Source organism: Neovison vison, chromosome 1 (assembly GCF_020171115.1).
Source record: "Neovison vison isolate M4711 chromosome 1, ASM_NN_V1, whole genome shotgun sequence".
Taxonomy (NCBI): Eukaryota; Metazoa; Chordata; class Mammalia; order Carnivora; family Mustelidae; genus Neogale; species Neogale vison.
In genome coordinates this window covers 255,440,339-255,463,293 of record NC_058091.1, presented here as the reverse complement: position 1 = coordinate 255,463,293, position 22,955 = coordinate 255,440,339, and the positions used below count along the sequence as shown (strand labels likewise).

Here is a 22,955-nt window from a genome sequence, read left to right as displayed (position 1 = left end):
CCAGCCCTTCCCTAACCCATCCATCCGCTCCAAGTACACACGGAAGTGAGTGCACTGATGTGGGCCGTACCTGAGAAGTGAGCCAGTGGCCCTAGGAGCAGCCCTGGCTCTGTCCTTGCTTAGCTCTGTGACCCAAGGCAGGTCCCCACCCTATCTGAGCCTCAGAGCCCTCCAAGCAAGGGTGTTGGGAGCTGCCCTCTTGCAGGGGAAGATGTCCTTGATTGTACTGTACCATTCTGTGCCAACCCTCATGCCCATCCTTGTAGTCCTCCCTCACACAGATTCAACACTGGTGCAGTTTGTCATAATTCTTGACAGAATTCAAATGTTCCTCAAAGCCACAAAGGTTCCACTAGAGGAATGACAACAGTGACACTCCGATGTTGGAAGGACAGGGTTGAGGTGCGGGGGCGTGCAGATGAATGAATACTTTAGCTACCAGGAATTACTAGAAAATAGAGTGGAATGCAGTCCAACTGGTAAATAAGAGCGTATCCTCTTCTCTGCCATTAATACCACTGCCAACACCTCTCATACATCCTCCTCCCACTGGCAGAGACGCAGACCTTATCTGGTATGACCACCAGGGCCAACAACTAGATAATGAGATTGGAGGTACTTCCTGGTTTTCCCCTCTAAGCTTTCCTGTACTATGTAAATTTTATTTAATAAACCTTCATTATATCATGGGTCTGTTGCGGCTGCACAAATAAGAGAATTAAGGATGCCGAAAAAAAAAAAATAATAAAATAAACCTTCATTATTTTTTCATCATACAATAAAAGTCATTACTTAAGGGGCTCCTGGGTGGCTCAGTGGGTTAAGCCGCTGCCTTCAGCTCAGGTCATGATCTCAGGGTCCTGGGATCGAGTCCCGCATCGGGCTCTCTGCTCAGCAGGGAGCCTGCTTCCTCCTCTCTCTCTCTCTACCTGCCTCTCTGCCTACTTGTGATCTCTCTCTGTCAAATAAATAAATAAAATCTTTTTAAAAAAATCATTACTTAAGAAAAAGCATGACAAGCACATTATTTATCAATGCAAGAGGAAACATGAAAAGAGTTAAAAGTGTCATCCCTGGAAATGGATGGGGAAAAGTGGTGGTGGGAGCAAGGAAGCATGTGTGTGTTATTTTGGTAAAAAAAAAAAAAAAAGTATAGGGACGCCTGGGTGGCTCAGTCGGTTAAGCGTCTGCCTTTGGCTTGGGTCATGATCTCAGGGTCCTGGGATGGAGCCCCACATCAGGCTCCCCACTTGGCAGCATGTCGGCTTCTCCCTCTCCCTCCATGACCTCTATCGTTCTCTCTCTCTCTAAGTAAATAAATAAAAATTTTTTTTAAAAAATTTTCTTAAAGTATGAGAAACACAAAACTTCTGACACCTGCTACAACAGGGATAAACCCTGAGGAGAGGACGCTGAGTGAAATACACCAGACACCAAAGCACAAATGACTGCACTTACATGAGGTCCCCAGAGCGGTCAAAATCTGACAAAGAAAGCAGAATGAACGCTGCCAGGGGCTGGGGCTTGGGTGGGGCTGAGTGTTTAATGGGGACAGTGTTTCCGTTTAGGATGATGGAAAGTTTCTGGAGATAGATACTGGTGATGGTTCCCCAACAGCGTGAATGTATTTAATGCCCCTGACCTGTGTCCTTCAAAGCTAAGACGATACATTTTATATGTATTTTAAAAAGCTCAAGTCTGATGTACTATTTTCTATTTGTGAATGGAGGCGGGCTCATCCCTCTGTCCATTGCGCTCACTCAAATTCTCTTGATCATTAGCAGGACCAAAAGGGTCAGACCAGCACCTCCCACAGTGTAAGCCAGCCTTGCAAGCCAGCCTCACCAGCGGGATCCCTGTGTGGCAAGGGGCTGTCCTGTGCACTGCAGGACATCAAGTATCACTTGCCCCTACGCACCAGATGCCAAGAGTCTCCCCTGGCCCTAGCTGTAACAAACAAAGATGGCTCTAGACACTGCCAAACATCCCTGGGGGACAAAATCGCTCTCAGTTGAGAACCAGTGGGTTAGACTGAGCCAATGGGAACAGTCTGCGCTCTGTGGTCCAGGGCAGGTAAGACAGCCTGGGCCAGCATGGGAGTGAGGATCTCACACATACTCCCTCCTACCCGCAGAGACCGGGCTGATGACCCCCAGCAGGCACCGTGGGGTCTGCCTTCCCATCCTCACCCACAGACACCCCTTACCCAGCCTGATGTCTCCCTCGAGGGTCATCAGCACATTGCCAGCTTTCAGGTCCCGGTGGATGATCTTCTTGCTGTGCAGAAAGTTGAGGGCTTCTAGCATCTGGCGGCAAACCACCTGAATCTGGGGCTCCGTGAGGCCTCTGTCTAGCTCTGGAAAAAGAGGAGAACCACTGTCAACTCAGCACACACTGCAGGCAGGCTGCATGTCAGGCTCGTGCCAGGTCCAAGAAATACAAAAGCAGCAAGCATCACGGAGCACTGACCGTGTACCAAGTTCACTTCCAAACACTTCCCATGTTACCTATTTTGTCCTCATTGTCACCCTATGGAGCAGGCATGGTCATTACCTCGGTTGACAGATGAAGAAGCCAAGGTTCAGAGAGATCAACACACTTGCTCAAGGTCACATAGGTAGAAATTCACAGATCTCAGATTCAAGCCAGCCAGCCTGCTTCAGAGCTCAGGTTCATCAACGAAACCCTTCCAAGACGCAAGATCCCTTCTGCAACCGGGCAGTGAGGGGAAACTCACTCCGTGTCAGGCTCCATGCTTGGCGCAGGGACACTGAGAGGGGCATGGGAATGGTGAGCCAAGCTCAGAACAGAGTGGGATTTGGATGGGGGCTGGGGACAGGCAGGCTGGGCAGCAAGCCCTTCTGCCTGGGAATGAGCAGGCTCCCTAGAAGAAAGGGCATTCAAGCTGTGTCTTGTAGGAAGAACAGGAGTATGAGAGGCGGAAAGGTGGGGCTAGGGCATTCCAAGTCATTCCAGGCCATTCCAGGTCAAGGAAGCAGCAGAAGCAAAGGCCTGGAGGCTGACACGGGCTGGTATTGAAGAAATGTGTGCTGGCGGCTGGTGGAACTGGGAGGTGAAGGGCTGGTGGGAAGGCTGTCGTCAAGAGCCTCTGTGTGCTGGTCTGGGAGACACACGCACAGCGGCACATCCCAGTGTCCGCTTAGAGACCCTTAGGGCCCTTCTCTGAGTGGGTGGGGGGCACAAAGAGTTTTCCACACAAGGGGCACTGCATGTGCAAAGGATCCTTTTTGACTGAAGGGGAAGGTAAGGGGAAAGTGAATTGAGGTCAGAGGTCGGAAGGGCCTGTGTAGAACCTCAAAGGCTATCTCTGAAGGCTACGCTTTAATTGAAATGCAATGGGCAGTCTAGGGGAGGCTTTCTAAGCAGGCAGAGACAATCTGATCCTTGCAATTAAGAAATTCTCCTTAGCGGGGTTGAGGGAAGAGTTAGCAGTGGAGCAGGAGCAGGCGGGGAGCTCGGCCAAGGGCCGTTGGTCGTCCAGCCAAGGCTTCGGAGAGGAAGCATTCCCCACCCAACGGCTGAGGGAGGTGACAATGACAGAAGGGGCACTGAGTGGGTGGAGAGAGAGGGAGGGCATGAGAAGACTCAAGGTCCACACCCTGAGCTCACTGACCTGCTGGTCATCGTGATTACTTAGTGCTTGTTTCCATCAAGCTACCTGTGCTGAAGTGAGCCTCCACTGCTCTGCCGGTGGTGTCCTCGGGCTGCAGGCTCCAAGGCCAGCCAGCCAGGGCACTGTTGCCAGACCTCCCCCTGACTAAAAGAGCACTCCCCCTTCTGTCCCCTCCCACTACCACATCTGGCCAGAAATCCTCCAGGACAGATCCCGCAGGCTTGGGGAAAATACACCAGACAGGCTGGAGAAGCCAGCAGCATTGCCCTGGGAAGCCTGGCCCCACACCCTACCAAGGGTCCCTCTCTGGGGTCTACATAACCCCTGTCCCTCCCTGTGGCGTCATCCTTAACTCCCATGTCCCCACAAACCATGGACAGACTCAGACCCGTGGGGGGGCCGCATCAGGACCACCCAGTCTGAGCCTGAACAGAGGCGCTGCCCCTTATTAGCTATACGGTTTCTCGAAAGTGCTCCACACATCTGGGCCTTCATCTAATCCGTAAAATGGGATGCTGACAAGCGAGGTAGGCAGGGCTCTAGCCATAAAGCATGGTCACTGCTCAGTACAAAGGACCGTCAGTAAGAGGGAATTACTGTTACGCTGGTCCTGAGATTATGCTAGATTCTCTGCAATTCTTTTAGATGTCAAAATGTGACTTGCTCGTGGCTGATTTCTCTACATAAATGAAATCAGATAAGCACAGTGGTGGGGGGGGGTGCTGCTGATGGTGATGGCCCCAGGGTCACCATTCTCTGAGCCTTTAGCAACGGACCAGGCATGGAGCTAGAGACTCGATGCATTCTTTGATTTAATTTTCACAGTGACCCAATACAGTAGGGTAGTAGGCCTTTTTTAAGCCCAGTCTGCTGTGATATAATTCATTGACAGTAAAATTCATTTTTGTTTAGATGTACAATTTTACGAATTTAGACAAACATATCTAATCACGAAACTACCACCAGGATTCAGATACAGAATGTTTCCATCACTCGCCCAAATCTGTGTGTGATCAACACTTCACCCCCATCCCCAGCCCCTGAGCTGTCACTACTTTGATTTCTGTCCCCATTGTCTTGCCTTCTCTAGAATGTCTTATAATTGGAATCATACAGATAAGTTCTTCAGATTAATTTTTGATTACACAGCAATAAATGAATATTTTCTTTCTATTAAAAAAATCTGCAACACTGCAGATGAATCCTACGCCTGTTTGAAACCCCAGCCAGTCCCCCCGACAAACCCCGCTCCTCCAGAGGAGGGCTGAGAGCCAAATGTTTAAGAGCTGGCAAAGTAAGGCCAAGCAGATCAGAGCAAACACTGGGTATTAACTAACTACAGGGGCCATACAGTAACACACTATGCGTATTCTCCTCATCTAGCAAAGGGGCCAGCCCAGCGCCCCACAGCTACCCCGCAGAGGAACCTAGAATGAACCCCAGGTCTCTTGGACCCCAAGCCCAGGATCATCACTCTGTGTGACTCTGCAGTGATGGGGAGATACTAAGGGCAGAAGGTCCCTCTAAGCAGGGCAGGCATCTGTGGGTGAGTCCATTCCTCATCACATAGCTGCAACCAGGGCCGGGTCTCATCTTGTCAGGTCTCCCCATCCCACCTTCTCTTCTTCCACTTGACTTCTAGAATGCTGGTGGCGATGTTCCTTTAACCGCTGCCACCAATAAGGAGAAAACCACCTGGGGCTGGAGCAGTCAGATCTATCAGGAGAACTGAAACAGGGAGCAAGAGAGTAAAAGCGCCTGCAGGCTGAGCCACAGCTCATTCATAATTAGTGGGTCCTGCCCCACTTATGAATGAGGTCAAGGACTTGGTATGTATAAACGCCTCTTCCATCTCTGACATTCTCCCGCAGGCCTCACTGAGCTAAGCTGTACACTTGAAGAGGCCGAAGCTGCTACGCAGCTCCCACTCGCCCTTCTTTTTTAGTATCTGAACACATGGCCACCCAGCAAGAAGACCACATTTCCCAGCCTCTCTTCCAGCTATGTGCTGTTCAGATGTGCCAATGAGATGTAAATGGAAGTGTCATGTGGGGCTTCTGTAACAGCTCCTGTAAAAAGTGGAAATGGGGTGTGTGTTTGTCAAGTTGGCCCACCCTCCCTTCTTCTATCCTGCTGTTTAGAATCCAGATATGATTGCTGGAGCTCCTACAGCCACCTTGTCACCATGAACAGAAAGCTATCATGAGAATGGGACCAACACAGAGAAAAGTGGGGCCAAGAGTTGGAGAAAGAAACCAAGTTCTTCTGAGAACGTTAAACACCCCCCCCAACAAAAACAAAATAAACAACAACAACAAAAGAACTCCTAGATCAACCTATGCCTGAAGCCAGAAACCCTTGAACTTTTTAGTTATATGTGCAAATAAATTTCCCCCTCCCACATCTCCCACCTTTTTTCCCCACTAAACCAATTTAAACATTCTTTGATCACCTTATAACAGAGAGTCTCAACTCATACAAGACCACCATTTGTATTTTGTTAAATTCTACCTAGAACAATGAAAATGTTCAAAGGCAGTCTCTGCTGAGAGAAGGAACACCCAAAGGCCATATCATAATTACTCACATCCAGTCACCCACCATCACCACCTCCCCAAGACCCCTGGCAGTGGTAAGGGGCCCTGCAAGGAAGGCCAGCATTTCCATAGCTCTGGGAAGGGCTGCCACAAACCCAGGAGATTCCTGAGAGAACTCGGGGGAAATATAACAAAAGAGTGGCTGAATGGTTCTATGTTATACAGAAAACCTCCCCTCTCCAGAGCCGCCTCACAAGCCTGGGCCTGCCTCTCAATGTTCTGGGGCCCCAGAACCCTGGCCTCTCCTCACTCACTGCCCATCAGGCCAGCAAGACCCAGGCTCCCATCTCAGTCCTGCTATGGGACTCTCAGCCAGCCCCTTAACCCCTCTAAAGTGTCAATCTGGTCAGGAATAAAATAGAAACACTTGGATCCTGTAAACGAAAGGACCCACCAGTCTCTGTCACATGGGGACTATTCACAACTGTTCAAGCTTGTATGGGATATCAAAACCCAGTAACATCCCCATTAAGCTCTTATAATGGGTGGGGAGCCCCATTTTTCAAAGAACCTCCCTCAGGTGTCTCATTTTTACCTCCTAAGGGTGCTGTGGGGTGGGGCACACCCATCTTATGGCCAACAAGGCTTGAGGGGGTGAGTGACCAGCTCAAGGACACAAGGCCTTCTTTTCGAACAGGAAGAGCTGGTTTTCTAATGAGCACCTGCATTCTCTCCAGGAACCAAGCCCCTGCTTCCAAAAGGGGACCGAGCATAAAGGTACTCAAACAGGCCATGTGACTTGCTGGGGAGAAGGAAATGAAAGACATCAGTCCCAGCCTAGGGCCCCAGAGCCCACCCCAGCACCACTGCACTGGATCAAGGAAGACTCACCCAGCATGATGGCGTCGACGGCTCCCCCAGGACAGAACTCGATCATGATCTGCAGAAGACACAACGCAAAGTAACAATGAGCGGGGCACACAGCCCAGGATCAACCCCAGTCCTGGCAGGATCAGGCAGCACCCAATGCCCTGGCTCGATGGCCTCTCCTCCTCCTGCCCCAGGGCCTGTCCAGTCTATACTCCCCTAATCTGACCCCAACCCACACAGGAGGCTCTATAATCCAGAGCTGTTGCTGAGCATTTTTCTGGAGGAAAAAAAAGTTGCCATGGAAACCCACAGCTACCACAAACAGCATTTGCCACCAGACCTGCCCCCTCCCTGCTCCTCCGTACCCCCCTCCTCCTGTGTCCCCACCTGCCAGCTCCCCACTTCCTAAGCTCCATAACCAGCAGTTTCAGAGGACCCCTCTGCCCACATCCAAGCCAGCTGAGCCCTCATGGAATGCAAGCACCCATCCCTTGCCTCTCCTCCATCTTCTAGAGGCAGGGCCCTCGCTGGCTTGGAACGGCACCTTGAAGACCAGCTCAGTGCAGAAATCCAGGCCCAGAAAGGGGATGGGATTGACCAAGGCCACAGATGATTTAGTGGCAAGTCCTGCACTAGAAAGGTTTCTTAACTCCCCCGGTCATTCATTTATACATGCGTTCCTTCACTCATCACACACCCAGTAGGTAGCAGGCCCCAGAGAACAACCAGACCTAGGCACTCAAGGGCTCTCAGCCCCGCACAGGGGCCACAGAAGGACAAGAAGACTGCAAAGTGCCATTGGTGCCAAGTCAGGGCCCCCTCTCTGGCTCTCTCCCATCCTCGCTCTTTCTCGCTTACCCTGAGCTCTATCACATGTGCAAAGATGCTGTTTCTTCCTGAGATGATGGAAGCAAGCAGGCGGGGAAGGGCAAGAGCCTCACCAAATACAGCACACATTCCTGAAACCTCCTCCCACTTCCAGGCCCTGGCCCTGCTTGCTCGCAAAGTCCCTCCAAATTCACTTGGCAGAGGCAGGCACCGTGCAGTGGGGCCCGTCATTCTCGCAATGGGAAAGAAAACCGCAGCCATACCCGCTGGGCCAGAGCCGCTCTCCAGCCAGAGGAGGGAGGAGTGGCCTCAGTGTTTCCATGAGTCTCCATCTTGTGGCAGACCTTCCAGAGACTTCCCGGCAATGTAAAATAGGTAGGCAGTGATGGAGGGCTGGACCCAGGTCCCCAGGCCACCGTTCGCTAGCTAGGGCTTTGGGCAAGTGACTTCAATGGAGCACATTTTCTCAGCCAGAAGATGCGGCCGCTGATAACATGGCTTTTAACCGGGCCCCACCACTGGGCTATATTTGGGGAATGGGCCACATCTGGATGCAAGAAACCATAGTAGGTCAAGAAGGGGGCCATGGATAGGGACATCTGGGTGGCTTAGTCAGTTAAGCAGCTGCCTTCGGCTCAGGTCATAGTACCAGCGTCCTGGGATCGGGTCTCACATGGGGCTCCTGGCTCAGCGGGGAGCCTGCTTCTCCCTGTGCCTGCCTTTCCCCCTGCTTGTGCTCTCCATAGCTCTCCCTCTCTGACAAATAAATAAAATCTTAAAAAAAAAAAAAAGAGGGGGTCAGAGACTTTAGGGTACAAGATACTGGGGGTAGCAACATAGGGTGGGGCCTCCAGGAGACAGGCCTGCACTCTGTTGCAGGAGGCTCCACGCCAGGGGAGAGAGCCACGTACGGGACACTGCCAGCTCTCACACCACCTCCTGCCAGGAAGGAAGGATGTGGCCTCTGAGGCGCCCAGGGTGACTCCAGTCATGCCTGGCCAGTACTCCCCAGGAACTTCTAACACTGCAGTGACCCTGGAAAAAAGCCATCAGAGATGATTAATGTCCTACAACCCAGAGCAGTGAGATGAGGTATTTCTTTTTCCCACTCACTCATTCATTCATTCATTCATTCATTCATTCATTTACTGTTTCGTTTCACCAACCACCAACCAACTAGACATGTTCCCAGAGGTCAGGGAACAGACGTGACCCAGACAGAGGCACAGACCTCTTGCAGGACTGCCTCTTGTTCTGCCTTTCAACAATTCTCAGCTCCAGAGGGGAAAAAAAAAAAAAAAATCCTACAAACTACTAGAAAAGTCCAGCCCCAGCCATGAAAGGCAATGTGGAAAAGAAGCAAAATGGTCATTAGGCAAAACCACTTACTATCCGAGCAGCCTGTATGATGGGGGGATATGCACCCAAACCCCACCAGAATGACAGGTCATCCAAGCCTTGCTGGGCAACAGGGACCCAGATGGGGTTCAGTCAGTACAAACTGTTTCTAAGACTACTTCCTTGAGTTAAAATGTCTGGGATTTTTCTGTTCTTTTGTTGGTTTTTGAAACTCCATGAAAGATATCCTCTCTCTTCTCACCCAGAAAAATGCAAACAGGAACATGTGTTTGCATGTAATTCTACTGAATTCTCCAACACTGAAGTTCCCCCGCGCCACCAGCCCAGGCTACCTCCAAACCCAAGTCGGGAGCCCCTACTCTGCCTCTCCAGCCCTTACTACGTGTGCCCTTGGGTAATGACCCCCATCTCTGCAGAATGGGAGGATACTCAGGATCACCCAAGTGACTGGCAAGGACTGGATGAGGTGGTGTTTAGGGCACAGGCCCAACTCCGCCCACACAGTGAACACACCCGCAGTCTCAGGCACTTCCCCTTCTCCAACAGCCTGAAGTTGAAAAGGACAAGATGAACTTGAATTCAAGTCCTGCCTCTTAATTGGCTCTGTGACCCTGATTAAGTGACTGAATCTCCCTGAGCCTCAATTTCATCTGTAAAATGGCACTAACTTCTACCTCCAATGTCAAGGCTGTTGAATGAGATTCTCGACACAAAAGCACAACAACCAAGCCACAGCAACCAACACGCTCTTTCCTGTTGAATCTCCTGCAAACAAAACTACCAGCCAGTGTCACACTCAGACCATGTTACTCAGGTTTCCCACAAATCTATGCCTTCCTAGAACTACAGCCCATCTGCACGCCCACTGTTATCATCAAGAGTCCGTGCAATCGGTGGTCAAACCCGGGCACTTCCTGCCTCTGTTAGTGAAACCTTCCCTTACACAACACCCTTGCACAAGGTCCCTCTGACCAGCCTCTCCAGGGTTCAGCACTAGGAGAGCTTGAGCGTCCTCCCAATCCTTCCTTCTTCCGCAGTTCAAGAGCTCCATGACCCCATGCACTTCCCTTTTGTAATTTTTAAAAATTTATTGACTGATTGACTGACAGATTGATTGACAGATGGCTTTGGCTGCTGAGAAGCTCTGAGCTTATCTTTGGTTTTATTCCCGAGAATAAAGGTATCAGCTTTTGGTTCCATGCCAGGATTAAACCCATGATATTTCACAACTTGCATATGGACCCCAATATAGTGTTTTGATGACCGTCCTGTCCAAGTCTGAAAGAACAGCATTCCTTGGTATTAATCACGTATGTGTTAGACTGATAGCCCATTAACCTTCGTGTAAACACTGCCTATCCTCTCACATAGAGCAAAATATGGTCTGGGTTTTCTTCCACACACACCCCCCCACCTTTTTTTTTCCCCATCCTTTTGGCTTGAAAAAATTTCACATCTTAGTGCCTTGATGGGATAAACAAACAAACAAACAAAAAGGTCCCGTTCATAACATAGTTCTTACTAGGTTCCATTATATGGATATTTTCTTTAAAAAAAAAAAAAAAAAGATTTTATTTTTGTTTCTTTGACAGAGAGAGACACAGTGAGGGCAGGAATACAAGCTGGGAGAGTGGGAGAGGGAGAAGCAGGCTTCCCGCCAAGCAAAGAGCCCAACGTAGGGCTCAATCCCTGGACCCAGGTATCATGACCCGACCCGCAGGCAGACATACCTAACAAATGAGCCACTCAGGAGCCCCCCCACCAATTGTATGGATCTTAATGCTCTAGCTTTCAGCTTGTCAGTGGCAAGGCTGCAGGGGACTTCTACAGAACTGCATGGGGTTTGGAGCACCTGGGTGGCTCAGTGGGTTGGATGTCTGTTTTTGGCTCAGGTCATGATCTTGGGGTCCTGGGATTGAGCCCCACATCAGGATCCCTGCTCACCAGGGAATTTGCTTCTTCCTTCCCTTCTGCCTCTCCATCATGTTCCCCATCCCCCCCACCCTTCCACCTCCACTCATGCATACACACATTCTCTAATAAAATCTTTTTTAAAAAAGAAGAAAGGGGCACCTGGGTGGCTCAGTGAGTTAAAGCCTCTGCCTTCGGCTCAGGTCATGATCCCAGGGTCCTGGGATGGAGCCCCACATCAGGCCCTCTGCTCTGCAGAGAGACTGCTTCCCCCTCTATCTCTCTCTGCCTTCCTCTCTGCCTACTTGTGATCTCTGCCTGTCAAATAAACAAATAAAATCTTTAAAAATAAATAAAAAGAAGAGGAGGAAGAAGGTGGCGGTGCCTGGGTGGCTCAGTCATTAAGCGCCTGCCTTCGGCTTAGGTTATGATCTGGGAGTCCTGGGATCAAGCCCCACACCGGTTTTCCTGCTCAGCAGGGAGCCTGCTTCTCCCTCTGCCCCTCACCCTGCTCATGTTCTCCCTCTCTCACTCTCTCTCAAATAAATACATAAAATCTTAATAAAAAAAAAAAAGAAATGTTGGGGTATCTGGGTGGCTCAGGCATTATGTGTCTGCCTTCAGCTCTGGTCATGATCCCAGGGTGCTGGGATCAAGTCCCACATTGGGCTCCCTATCCAGAAGGAAGCCTGCTTCTTCCTCTCCCACTCCCCCTGCTTGTCTTCCCTCTCTCACTGTCTGTCTTTCTGTCTGTCTCTTTCTCTGTCAAATAAATAAATTAAAATCTTAAAAAAAAATACATGGGGTTTAGTTAACAAAATAATCCCAATTAATAAAATAATGACAAATAAAAAATAACATAGGCATCTCATGACCTTAAGAAGTCACAACGGAATGAAAGCACATATGTGAACACCCAGAGAAGGATTACAGGTGGTCTACACTTGTATGTATGTTCCACATTTTAATCAGCAAATAGGAGTTATAAAAATATTAGAAAGATATTTGTAAATGACATATCAGATAAGGGGCTAGTATCCAAAATCTATAAAGAACTTACCAAACTCAACACCAAAAGAACAAATAATCCAATCAAGAAATGGGCAGAAGACATGAACAGACATTTCTGCAAAGAAGACATCCAGATAGCCAAAAGACACATGAAAAAGTTCTCCACATCACTCGGCATCAGGGAAACACAAATCAAAACCACAATGAGATACCACCTCATACCAGTCAGAATAGCTAAAATTAATGAGTCAGGAAATGACAGATGTTGGCGAGGATGTGGAGAAAGGAAAACCCTCCTACACTGTTGGTGGGAATGCAAGCTGGTGTAGGCACTCTGGAAAACAGCATGGAGGTTCCTCAAAAAGTTGAAAATAGAGCTACCCTATGACCCAACAATCACACTACTGGGTATTTACCCTAAAGATATAAATGTAGTGATCCAAAGGGACACGTGCACCCAAATGTTTATAGTGGCAATGTCCACAACAGCCAAACTATGGAAAGAACCTAGATGTCCATCAACAGATGAATGGATAGAGAAGATGTGGTTCATATATACGAAAGAATACAATGCAGCCATCAAAAGAAATGAAATCTTGCCATTTGCAATGACGTGGATGGAACTAGAGGGTATTCTGCTGAGTGAAATAAGTCAATTGGAGAAAGACAATTATCATATGATCTCCCTGATATGAGGAATTTGAGAGGCAGAGTGGGGGGTTTGGGGGGTAGGAAAGGAAAAAATGATAAGATGGGATCAGGAGGGAGATAAACCATAAGAGATTCTTAATCTCAGGAAACAAACTGAGGGTTGCTGAGAGGAGCGGGGTGTGGAGAGGGTGGTTGGGTTATGGACATTGGGGAGGGTATATGCTATGGTGAGTGCTGTGAAGTGTGTAAGCCTGATGACTCACAGACCTGTATCCCTGGGGCAAATAATACATTATATGTTAATAAAAATAATTAATAAAAAATATTAGAAATAAACTTTTTTTTTTTTTTTAATGGTAAGAACTGGCCTAAAATAGCCCTTGGCTACAGATGCATCTATTCCGCTGCAGGGGGTGGGGGGGATCTATGCCTGTCCACAATGAAAGCTCCAGCAGGCCTGTGCTCACTGTGTCCGAGGATGTAAAGAGGCTTCTCAGGATCAAGGGTTCCTGGGTGCAGAGCTGAAGGCCTCTAAGCCCTCACCAAGCCCCAATTCCAAAAGCTGCAAGTACCAAGGACCAACTCTTTGAAACCATCAGAAACTCAACCTTCACACTCCCTTGAGAGCAGCAAGCCACTTGGGGCTCAGGGTTTTCTCAGGACCAGGATAAGTGAGGTTTGTGATCAGTTTAATCCATCAATAAGCACCAACCGAGGGTCTTCCAGGAGCTCCACAGTGCTAGGTACAGCAGGGCCATAAAAGTCATATTCAATCAACAAACACTATCTGAGCTCTGTGTATAACAAGCCGAAGGACAGGGGACCCAGGATAAACCAGACAGGTCCCTACCCCAAGACCACAGGCAGAGACAAGTACAGGCACATCGTGACTATGTCACCTAAAATCCTGTGGCCATCCTGGAGGGCCTCCCAGAGAAGAGCTGGTTTTGAAGGGCAAATCTGCCAAATGAAGAAGGACAAAGACATTGCAGGAAGCATACAGCAAGTGCAGAGGCAAAGCAGAGTAGAAGAGTATGAAGGGGGAATCATACAATGTTCCAAGGAGTTCAAATGGATGGGAAGAGAGTGGGTCACAAATGTTACCTGGAACTAGAATTCAAACATCTCCAAATATATGAACTTGACTCTGAAAGCTCTGTGTGTATGTCTGGAGAAAGGTACCAAAGGGTTTTAAAAAGTGGTGTTACAGATAGATTTCTGCTTTAGAGGATCCCCCTGGATACGGTATTTCTAAAGGTTAGAAAAGCAGAGGAACAGTGGATTTGGTGCAAATAGCCAAAAGGGTAGGGTATGAGGGCTTCCCTCCCCCTGCATATGCAGCATTGGTTCCTTCACTTTTGTGAAACAGTCGGGATAGCTGAGTAGGACTCACCCATCCTCAGTGGGGAGAGGAGGCCTAACTCATTCAAGGGAAATTCTTTGCCTCTTGCGCTAAGGGCTGGCCCAGGGCTGGTCTAAGCACAGCCAAGCTAGTGAGCTCTGCTTTGTGGTGTAGGATGCCATGGTATCTCCCTCTGGAGCCAATTAGGAAGCACAAAGCCTTGAAGGTTGTAGGCAGCCATCTTGCAATCATGAGGGAAGCCTATGTTGAAGACACAGCTGATACAAAGAGGAGGGCAGAGAGAATCACAGCACTAATGAGCCGCACTCGAAATCCCCCTCAAACCTGACCTTCCCCTGTACTTTTCAAATAAAATATGTAAGCCAATTAATTTCTTCCATTGTTTAGGCTAGTTTGAGATTTTCTGTTACTTGTTACCAAAAGCATCTGATCTCACGTTTCACAAGAGATGATGAGGATGAATTAGAACAAAGAGGAGGATGAGGATGCCATCTCACTGGGCAAGTAAGATTTTCCTAGTAATCTCTAGGTGCTACCAGCTAAAAACACTATGTCAGGAGTCTTCAAACTTTACTGTGCATCAGAATCACTTGGAGAACCTGCTAATACAACAAAAGTCACTGGACCCCACCCCTGGCTGGGGTAGGGTCCAAGAATTTGCATTTCTAACAAACACTCAGGCAAGGTCCCCTGACCATACTTTGAGAATCACTGCTCTATGGAAATTTGCAAAAAAGCAAGAAGCCTGGACCCTGGGGCCATATCTCACCTCCCCCTAGCAAAAACTAATATAAAACGCTGGTAGAGATATCTGGGGAGCAAACTGGCAGGATTATCATCTCTTTTATCCTCCTTTATAACCTGAACTTCCTCATCAGTGTTCCTTCTTTGTGCCTCTAACCAAAGAGCTAAGGGCTTGGGTAGGATGTAAGAGCATCTTGGTAAACCTTTACCAAATGATGGGTTGAGAAGCCCTGGGTATTTTCAGAGGCTTTAGGGATCTGCATTATTAAAGATCATCAGCAAGAAAAAGATGGACTCCATCACAGTGTTTTCCCGAAAAATAAGTGTATAAAAATATTATATATGTATAATATATACACTTACATATTTATAAATTATATATTACTATATATAATATATATATTATATATGTACTATATATACTAATATATATTACTATATATTATATATTATACCCCTAAGTGCACGTCAAGGAGTATATGGGGATTAGTAGAGATCGGGTAGGTAGAATTGACACCAAGATCACAAGCAACAGAAGAAAAAATAGACCAATGGACTTCACCAACAATAAAAGCTTTTGTACATCAGAAGACAGGATCAAGAAAGTGAAAAGACAACCCACAAAGTGGGAAAAATACCTGGAAATCATATATTTTGATTAAAAACCTAGTAACCAGAATATATAAAGAACTCTTACAACTCAACAATGAGAGGACAAATAACACAATTTAAAAATGGACAAAGGATTTGAATAAATGTTTCTCCAAAAAAGAGAAAGAATGGCCGATAAGGATATGAAAAGATGCTCACCATCATTGGTCATTAGGGAAATGCTAATCAAAACTACAATGAGATACCACTTCATAGCTGCTAGGATACCTAGAATTAAAAAGCTGGAGAACAGTAAGTGTTGGCAAGAACATGGACAAACTGGAACCCTCAAACAATGATGGGGAGAATGTAAAATGGGGCAGGTACTTTAGAAAATGGGGTAGCAGTTCCTCATAATGTTAAACACAGTATTACCATATGATCCAGCAATTCCGCTCCCAGATAATACATCCAAGATAATTAAAAACATATGTCCATTTGCCAGACTGACTAAGGAAAAAAAGAGGATTCATATTACTAATATCAGAAATGAGCAGGGACATTACTACTGATTTTATAGAAATAAAAAGAAGATTGTTAAGAGAGTAACTAAGAACAACTGTAGACCCAAGAAACTAGATAAACTGGACAAATTCCTAAAAACACAAAAAACACAAATTCCTGAATCACACAAAAAATAGAGAATCTTTTTTAAGTTTTTTTTTTTTTTTTTTAAAGATTCTATCTATTTGCTTGACAGACAGAGACCACAGGTAGGCAGAGAGGCAGCCAGAGAGAGGAAGGGAAGCAGGCTCCCCGCTGAGCAGAGAGCCCAATACGGGGCTCGATCCCAGCACCCTGGGATCATGACCCGAGCCGAAGGCAATCGCCTAATGGCCAAGCCACCCAGGTGCCCCCAAAATAGAAAATCTTAATGGGTACTACCTAACTCATTCCAGGAGGTCAGTATGACCCTCTCAAATATCAAAGCCAGACAAACACCTGCAAGAAAATAAAACTACAGATCAATATCCCTGATGAATACTGATGCAAAATCCTTAACAAAGTACTAGCAAATCAAATTCAACAGCATATTAAAGAGATTATACACCATTACACAGTGGGATTTATTCCTGAAAGGACGGTTTAACATACAAAGATCAGTCAATGTAATACACATTAATGGAATGAAAGAGGAAAAAAACATGATCATTTTAATTGACTCTGAAAAAGCATTTGGCAGGGTGCCTGGATGGCTCAGTGGGTTAAGCATCCAGTGCTTGATCTCAGCTGAGGCCTTGATCTCAAGGTCATGAGATCAAGCCCCACATTGGGTTCCATACTGCGCATGGAGCCTACTTTAAAAATAATAATAATAATAAAACAATTAAAATTAAAGAAAAGAAAAAAAAATTGACAAAATTCAACATTCCTTCATAAGAAAACCATTCAAGGGGCGCCTGGGTGGCTCAGTGGGTTAAAGCCTCTGCCTTCAGCTCAGGTCGTGATCCTGGGGTCCTGGGATCAAGCCCCACATCGGGCTCTCTGCTCAGCAGGGAGTCGGCCGGCTTCCTCCTCTCTCTCTGCCTGCCTCTCTGCCTACTTGTGATCTCTGTCTGTCAAATGTCAAATAAATAAATAAAATTTTAAAAAAATAAAAATAAAATAACCTGTCTACAACTATAAAAAAAAAAAATCTAAAAAAAAAAAAAAAAAAAAGAAAACCATTCAACACATATGGAATAGAATAAAACCACCTCGGCACACCTGGGTGGCTCAATGGGTTACGCATCTGCTTTAGGCTTGGGTCATGATCTCAGGGTCCTGGGATGGAGCCCCACGTCAGGCTCCCTGCTCAGCAGGGTGTCTGCTTCTCCCTCTTCCTCTTTCCCAGCTTGTGCTCCTCCTCTCTCAAATAAATAAAATTTTTAATAAAGAAGAAAACCACTTCAATGTACCAAAGACCATATATGACAGTGAACATAGTGAACATCACACTCAGTGGTGAAATACTGAAAGCTTCTCCTTTAAGATTAGGAACAACACAAGGATGCCCACTTTCTTCACTTCTAGTCAACACAATACCGGAAGTCCTAGCCAGTGCAATTAGGCAAGAAAAAGAAATACAAGCAAGCAAATTGCAAAGGAGGAGTAAAATGATCTCTGTTTACAGATGACATGACCTTGTATGTAGAAAACCCTAAAGATTATGAACACACAAAAAATTGTTACAACCAGTAAAAACAAATTCAGCAAAGTTGCAGGATATAAAACAACACACAAAATTCAGTTGAGTTCCCATACGCAGACAATGAATAATCCAAAAAGGGAATTAAGGAAACAATTCCATTTACAATAGCATCAAAGAGAAGAAAATAACCCAGGAATACTTAGGGGGGAAAAAAAAGAGGGGCGCTTGCATGGCATGGGCAGTTGAGCATCTGACTCTTGGTTTTGGCCCAGGTAGGGATCTTGGGGTTATGAGACTGAGCCCTCCATTGGGCTCCACCCTCAGTGAGAAGTCTGCTTATTTACCCTCTGACCCTCCTGCTTGTGCTTTCTCTCTCTCTCTCACTCTCAAATAAATAAATCCTAAAAAAAAAAAAGTATTGGCACAGATGTATAGAAATGGGAACCCTTGTGCATTTCTAGTAGGAATGTGAAATGGTATAGCCATTGTGGAAGAGAGTACAGAGGTTCCTCTAAAAATTAAAAATAGAGGGCACCTGGGTGGCTCAGTGGGTTAAAGCCTCTGCCTTCGGCTCAGGTCATGATCTCAGGGTCCTGGAATCAAGCCCCACATCAGGCTCTCTGCTCCATGGGGAGCCTGCCTCCTCCTCTCTCTCTCTGTCTGCCTCTCTGCCTACCTGTGATCTCTGTCTGTCAAATAAATAAATAAATCTTAAAAAAAAAAAAGAATTTAAAAATTAAAAATAGGATTTAAAATATTCAAACTAGAAATCCTTTATGATCTGGCACTTCCACTTCTTGATATATAGCCAAAAGCTGAAAGGAGGATATTCAACAAGTATCTGTCTACCAGTGTTCACAGCAGCACTATTCACAATAGCTAAAAGGTGGAAACAGACCAAACGTCCATCATCAGATGAATGGAAAAACAAAATATGGTATATACATATCATACACACACACACACACACAATGGAATATCATTCAGCCTTGAAAAAAGGAAATTCTAATACATGAGTGTACATCAAAGACAACATGCTAAGTGAAATAAGCCAGCCACAAAAGCACACACACGATCCCTCTTATGTGAGTTTCCTTGAGCTGTCAAATTCATAAAACAGAGAGCAGAAAGGTGAGTGCTAGGGGATAGGGAGGAGAATGGGAAGTTGGTGTTAATGGTACATAGTTTTGGGGCAGGTGAGTGGCTCAGTTGGCTAAGCATCTGACTCAGCTCAGCTCAGCTCAGCTCAGGTCGTGAGTTCAAGGCCCGCACTGGGGTCCACGCTGGGCATGGAGCCTACAAAATAATTATTAATTAACCAAGTTAAAATACCGGTATGAAGACTATACTTTCAGGGATCATTTCTATAGTTTGTTACTAGAGAAGTTTCTCTAGTGTGTACAGCACCCAAAAGTACCAGTATGCCGTTTCAGTTCAGGAAGATGAAAAAGTTCCAGAGATGGATGGCGGGAACGATTGCCCAACTTTGTGACCATACTAATGCCACTGACCTGTACTCTTAAAAATGATTATAATGGCTAAAACCTTAAAAAAAAAAAAAAAGGGCGCCTGGGTGGCTCAGTGGGTTAAGCCGCTGCCTTCGGCTCAGGTCATGATCTCAGGGTCCTGGGATCGAGGCCCGCATCGGGCTCTCTGCTCAGCAGGGAGCCTGCTTCCTCCTCTCTCTCTGCCTGCCTCTCTGCCTGCTTGTGATCTCTCTCTGTCAAATAAATAAATAAAACCTTAAAAAAAAATGATTATAATGGCAAATGTTTTCGGTTTTTTTTTTTTAAGATTTTATTTATTTATGAGACAGAGAGAGTGAGCGAGAAAGTAGATGTTTTCGGGTCTGTAGCCAGACAGTGTCTGTCGCAAGCAGACTGCTTTTGTAGCCGGAAAGCAGCCAGAGGCTCCTGAACAAATGGGCACCACTGTGTGCCCACAAACCTCCATCTACAAACACAAGGGGCGGCCAGACTTGATGCACAGGCTGTTGTTCATCAGCCTCCTATTCCAGATAAAGAAAACTGAGGCACAGAGAGAGTCAATAACTTGTCCCCAACTACCAAGAGACGAGGCCAGGATTTGAACCAAGCGCTTTAAATAAAGACCTCATAACCTATTCCCTGGGCCCAACTTCCTCCCCAAACAGCTGGGAAGATCTACGATACATCGGACATTTTCTCTGCTGACATCTGAATATCTTTATTAGAAGGTTTCGACTCGACCTGTAAGATAGGAAGTCCCCTCCCACCCTACCCTGGAACCCACGGCAGGTGCAGGCAGAGCAAGGATTTGAACCTGGCCCACGTGCGCCAGGCTGCTCACACAGTTGTCCTCCCTTAGCAAGGCGGCTCTGCCTGAGCTTGGATACAAGCAGCACTTGTAAGAGACGCACTTGCTCTTTCCGGGCCCTCTTGTCAGGAGGCGTTCCCTCACCATCACCGGTCTCCCTCCTCCCCACCCATGAGCTTTGTTTCCCTGGAGACACGAGCCCATACCCGCGCTCAGAGGGTGCCCGATGGTGGACAGCCGGCAGCTGCTGGCTTCTTCTCTGGCTGAAGGCCAAAGGAAACTGGAAACCTGTGTTTGCTCCCCATCAGTTTAGATTAAGCAGTTGTCATGGAACAGCGTAAGGGTCACGGCCTCGTTACATGATCTTGGCGGGTCACATCACCTCTCCCGTCACTCACGCCTTCATTGATTCACTTACCCATGGATTCGTCAGGCACCCATCTACCCTGTCCCTATATTATGTTAGCTCCTTGGGCTATGGCAGTGAAAAACAGCCCCTGTGCTCCCGGAGTTCTCATTCAGAAAACCAAACCTCTGCATCTCGTAGATGAATCCACCTGGCAGGGGGTCTCGGGGAAGGGGGCACCAAACACCACTCAGCTGCACAGCTCAATACAGAAGGTATCACCTCTTTTTCCAGCCTGGGGATGCTCACGGGACCAGCTTCTTCAGAGCTGTGCAAATCAATCAACTCACGACTCCTTAAGACCAATGAAGCCAGAATCAAAAATCTCACCTCTCTACCAGATCTGCCTTTCAGGGCCAAACATCAACAACAAGGTGATTTCTGCCCTCGGAAGTAACACACCAAGAAAACATCAGGTATGCAGCCATTTGACCTACACAGGCTCACTCGGTCCCCTCAACCCCAACAGGCTGAATGCCTGCCAGGTCAGGGACCTGGGGTCAGCCTCATTTTCCCCAGCCATGACATTTCACTGGAATCAAGACCTTATTCCATGCCAGGCCCTGTGCCACATGCTTTGCGTGGATTATCTGAAAACATGACCCAGCACACAGTGAGTCTATGCTCAGTAAGTGTTACCAACTATTATTAGCAGTTAGTGATACTTTATTCCCAATTTTACATATGGGGAAACTGAGGCTCAGAGAGATTAAGGTCTCTCTGATTAAGGGGTTTTTTGTTTTCTTTTTTTAATAAAAGCAAACAAACTAAAACCAGAATAAGAAAAAAAAATTGGATTTTTTTTTTTTATGGTGTCAACACTGAATGGAATTAAACCCAGATCTGAGTAAAGAGAAGACAGGGAGGCTGCAGGAGAGGCCCCAACAATCCATACCGGAAAGGGACTGCTGAGTCCACAGAAGCTTTTGTGATGGCACAGCGGGTCCCTTCCCAGCCAGGGAGAACCAGCCATACCTCTCAAGGCTGTGAATGGACGAAATGAGTAGGGGCAGAGCCAGGACCTGAACTGGGACGATCTGGGTGCCAAGTCTGGGCTCTGTTCATCTCCCCAGCTCATGTGCCAGACCTAGTGACCCCATCCCCCTTCTCATGCTTCAAGGAAGAAGCCACAGAAAGCTTGAGTCCCAGCCCCTGGGTGGGTAGGGGAAGGGCCCACTCTCTCTCCAGGCTCCAGCCCTCGCTGGGCCCCACTGGGCCCCAGCGGTCAGCTCACACATACCAAGGGAGCTTGCTCACCAGGAGATAAGGGAGCTGGGATGTCCCAGCCCAGATAAGAAAAAGCTTGGACCACCCAGGGTTTAGACATTAACTTTTACAGCCCAGGCCATAGGGCCAAGCAGCAGGATTGGGGGGCACTACCATAGCCCAGTGGTCCCCGCAGGACAACTGAGGCATGCACAAGCCAGAGATGAGGCATCACCACTCTGCTCTGTGCCTGGGACCCCCTTACCTCCCCAGCCTTCCCTGAAGCCAGTAAAGAGCACTGAGTACACCCAAGGCGCTCAATAAATAAATGCTGGCAACATTCCTGGAACTAAAGTTAAATAAGCCAGAGCCAGGAGGTCTGGACACAGTCCCAGTTCTGCCACTGTCCTTCGGTGGGGCTGGCAGAACCCCTTTCCTGCTCTAGTCCTCAGTTACCACACCTGGAAAAATGAAGCTCTGAACAGCTGTAAGTCATTTGCAACATGGGCATTATAGGGCTCAAGGGGAGGAACTAAAGTCCCTTTATCATGGAATAAGTAGTTTATACCTATAAAAGTCCATCTATATTAGCAAAGCCTCAAGCTCACATATGATCAGTAAGTGTTCACTGGGTACATGAATGAAGGATTATAAGTGAAACATGTCAGTGGCCTTAAGGTGCCCAGAATTCAGGGCAGAACAGCCAAAGGCTGACAAACACAGCAGACACCAGGATTCGGCAAAGCAAGCCGGATGGAAGCTCCCAATTCTGCCCCCTCCCCCACCCCCCCACAGATGGCTGATGGCTGCCATAAGTGAGCACCTAAGGCATACTGGACCGTGCTAAGCATTCCTTTACTGGAAGCAGTTTTACTCATCCTTCTGCAGTTTGGGAAGCTGAGGTTTGATGAGGAAAGGGCTTCCCCAAAGCCGCTAAGCATGTAAGGGACAGAACCAGGACATAAAGCCAGTCTGTCTGACTCCAAGACACAAAGACGGCTGAAGCGTGGAGCCTAGAGCAAGCCCTTTGCCTCTCTGGGCTTCTTTCTTTCTGGGGAAACAGACAGGTACCACAATCATCCAGGCCTCCCAGCCCCTGGGCAGGGGGACACCCCATCAACGCACAAGGCAAAAGGCTTCTGGTTCCTCAACAGAGGTCTATAGAAAGAAGGCCACAGAGCGGCCACCAAACACTAAACAGTCGACACAAAAATGTCTCTAGCTTCTCAGCAGCCTTGTCCCTGTAGGTGGAGTCCCCAAACCTCCGCACCTCTGAGCTCCAAACCAAACAATGTGGCCATTGAGTGGGGCAGCCCACGCCCACAAGGCCTCCCTGGAACGCGGGGCCTCCTTCCTCC

At 47.4% G+C, this 22,955-nt stretch overlaps 1 protein-coding gene and 1 pseudogene across 2 annotated transcripts in view; one reads left to right on the top strand and one right to left on the bottom strand.

The window, feature by feature from the left end:
• LOC122892828 (serine/threonine-protein kinase 10) overlaps window positions 1-22,955 on the bottom strand; it is a 120,194-nt gene that overhangs the window by 60,475 nt on the left and 36,764 nt on the right. The window contains exons 1-3 of one of the 2 annotated variants that reach the window (XM_044229483.1): window positions 7,348-7,352; window positions 7,063-7,111; window positions 2,207-2,356 (exon numbers count right to left, since the gene is read on the bottom strand). In XM_044229483.1, the coding sequence (XP_044085418.1) occupies window positions 2,207-2,356; window positions 7,063-7,108 (196 nt within the window). In that variant the 5' untranslated portion in view covers window positions 7,109-7,111; window positions 7,348-7,352. Of the gene's footprint in view, window positions 1-2,206; window positions 2,357-7,062; window positions 7,112-7,347; window positions 7,353-22,955 lie in introns of those variants that run through there. The other variant, XM_044229482.1, reaches the window with a different exon arrangement.
• Window positions 19,030-19,105, top strand: LOC122896972 (annotated as a pseudogene).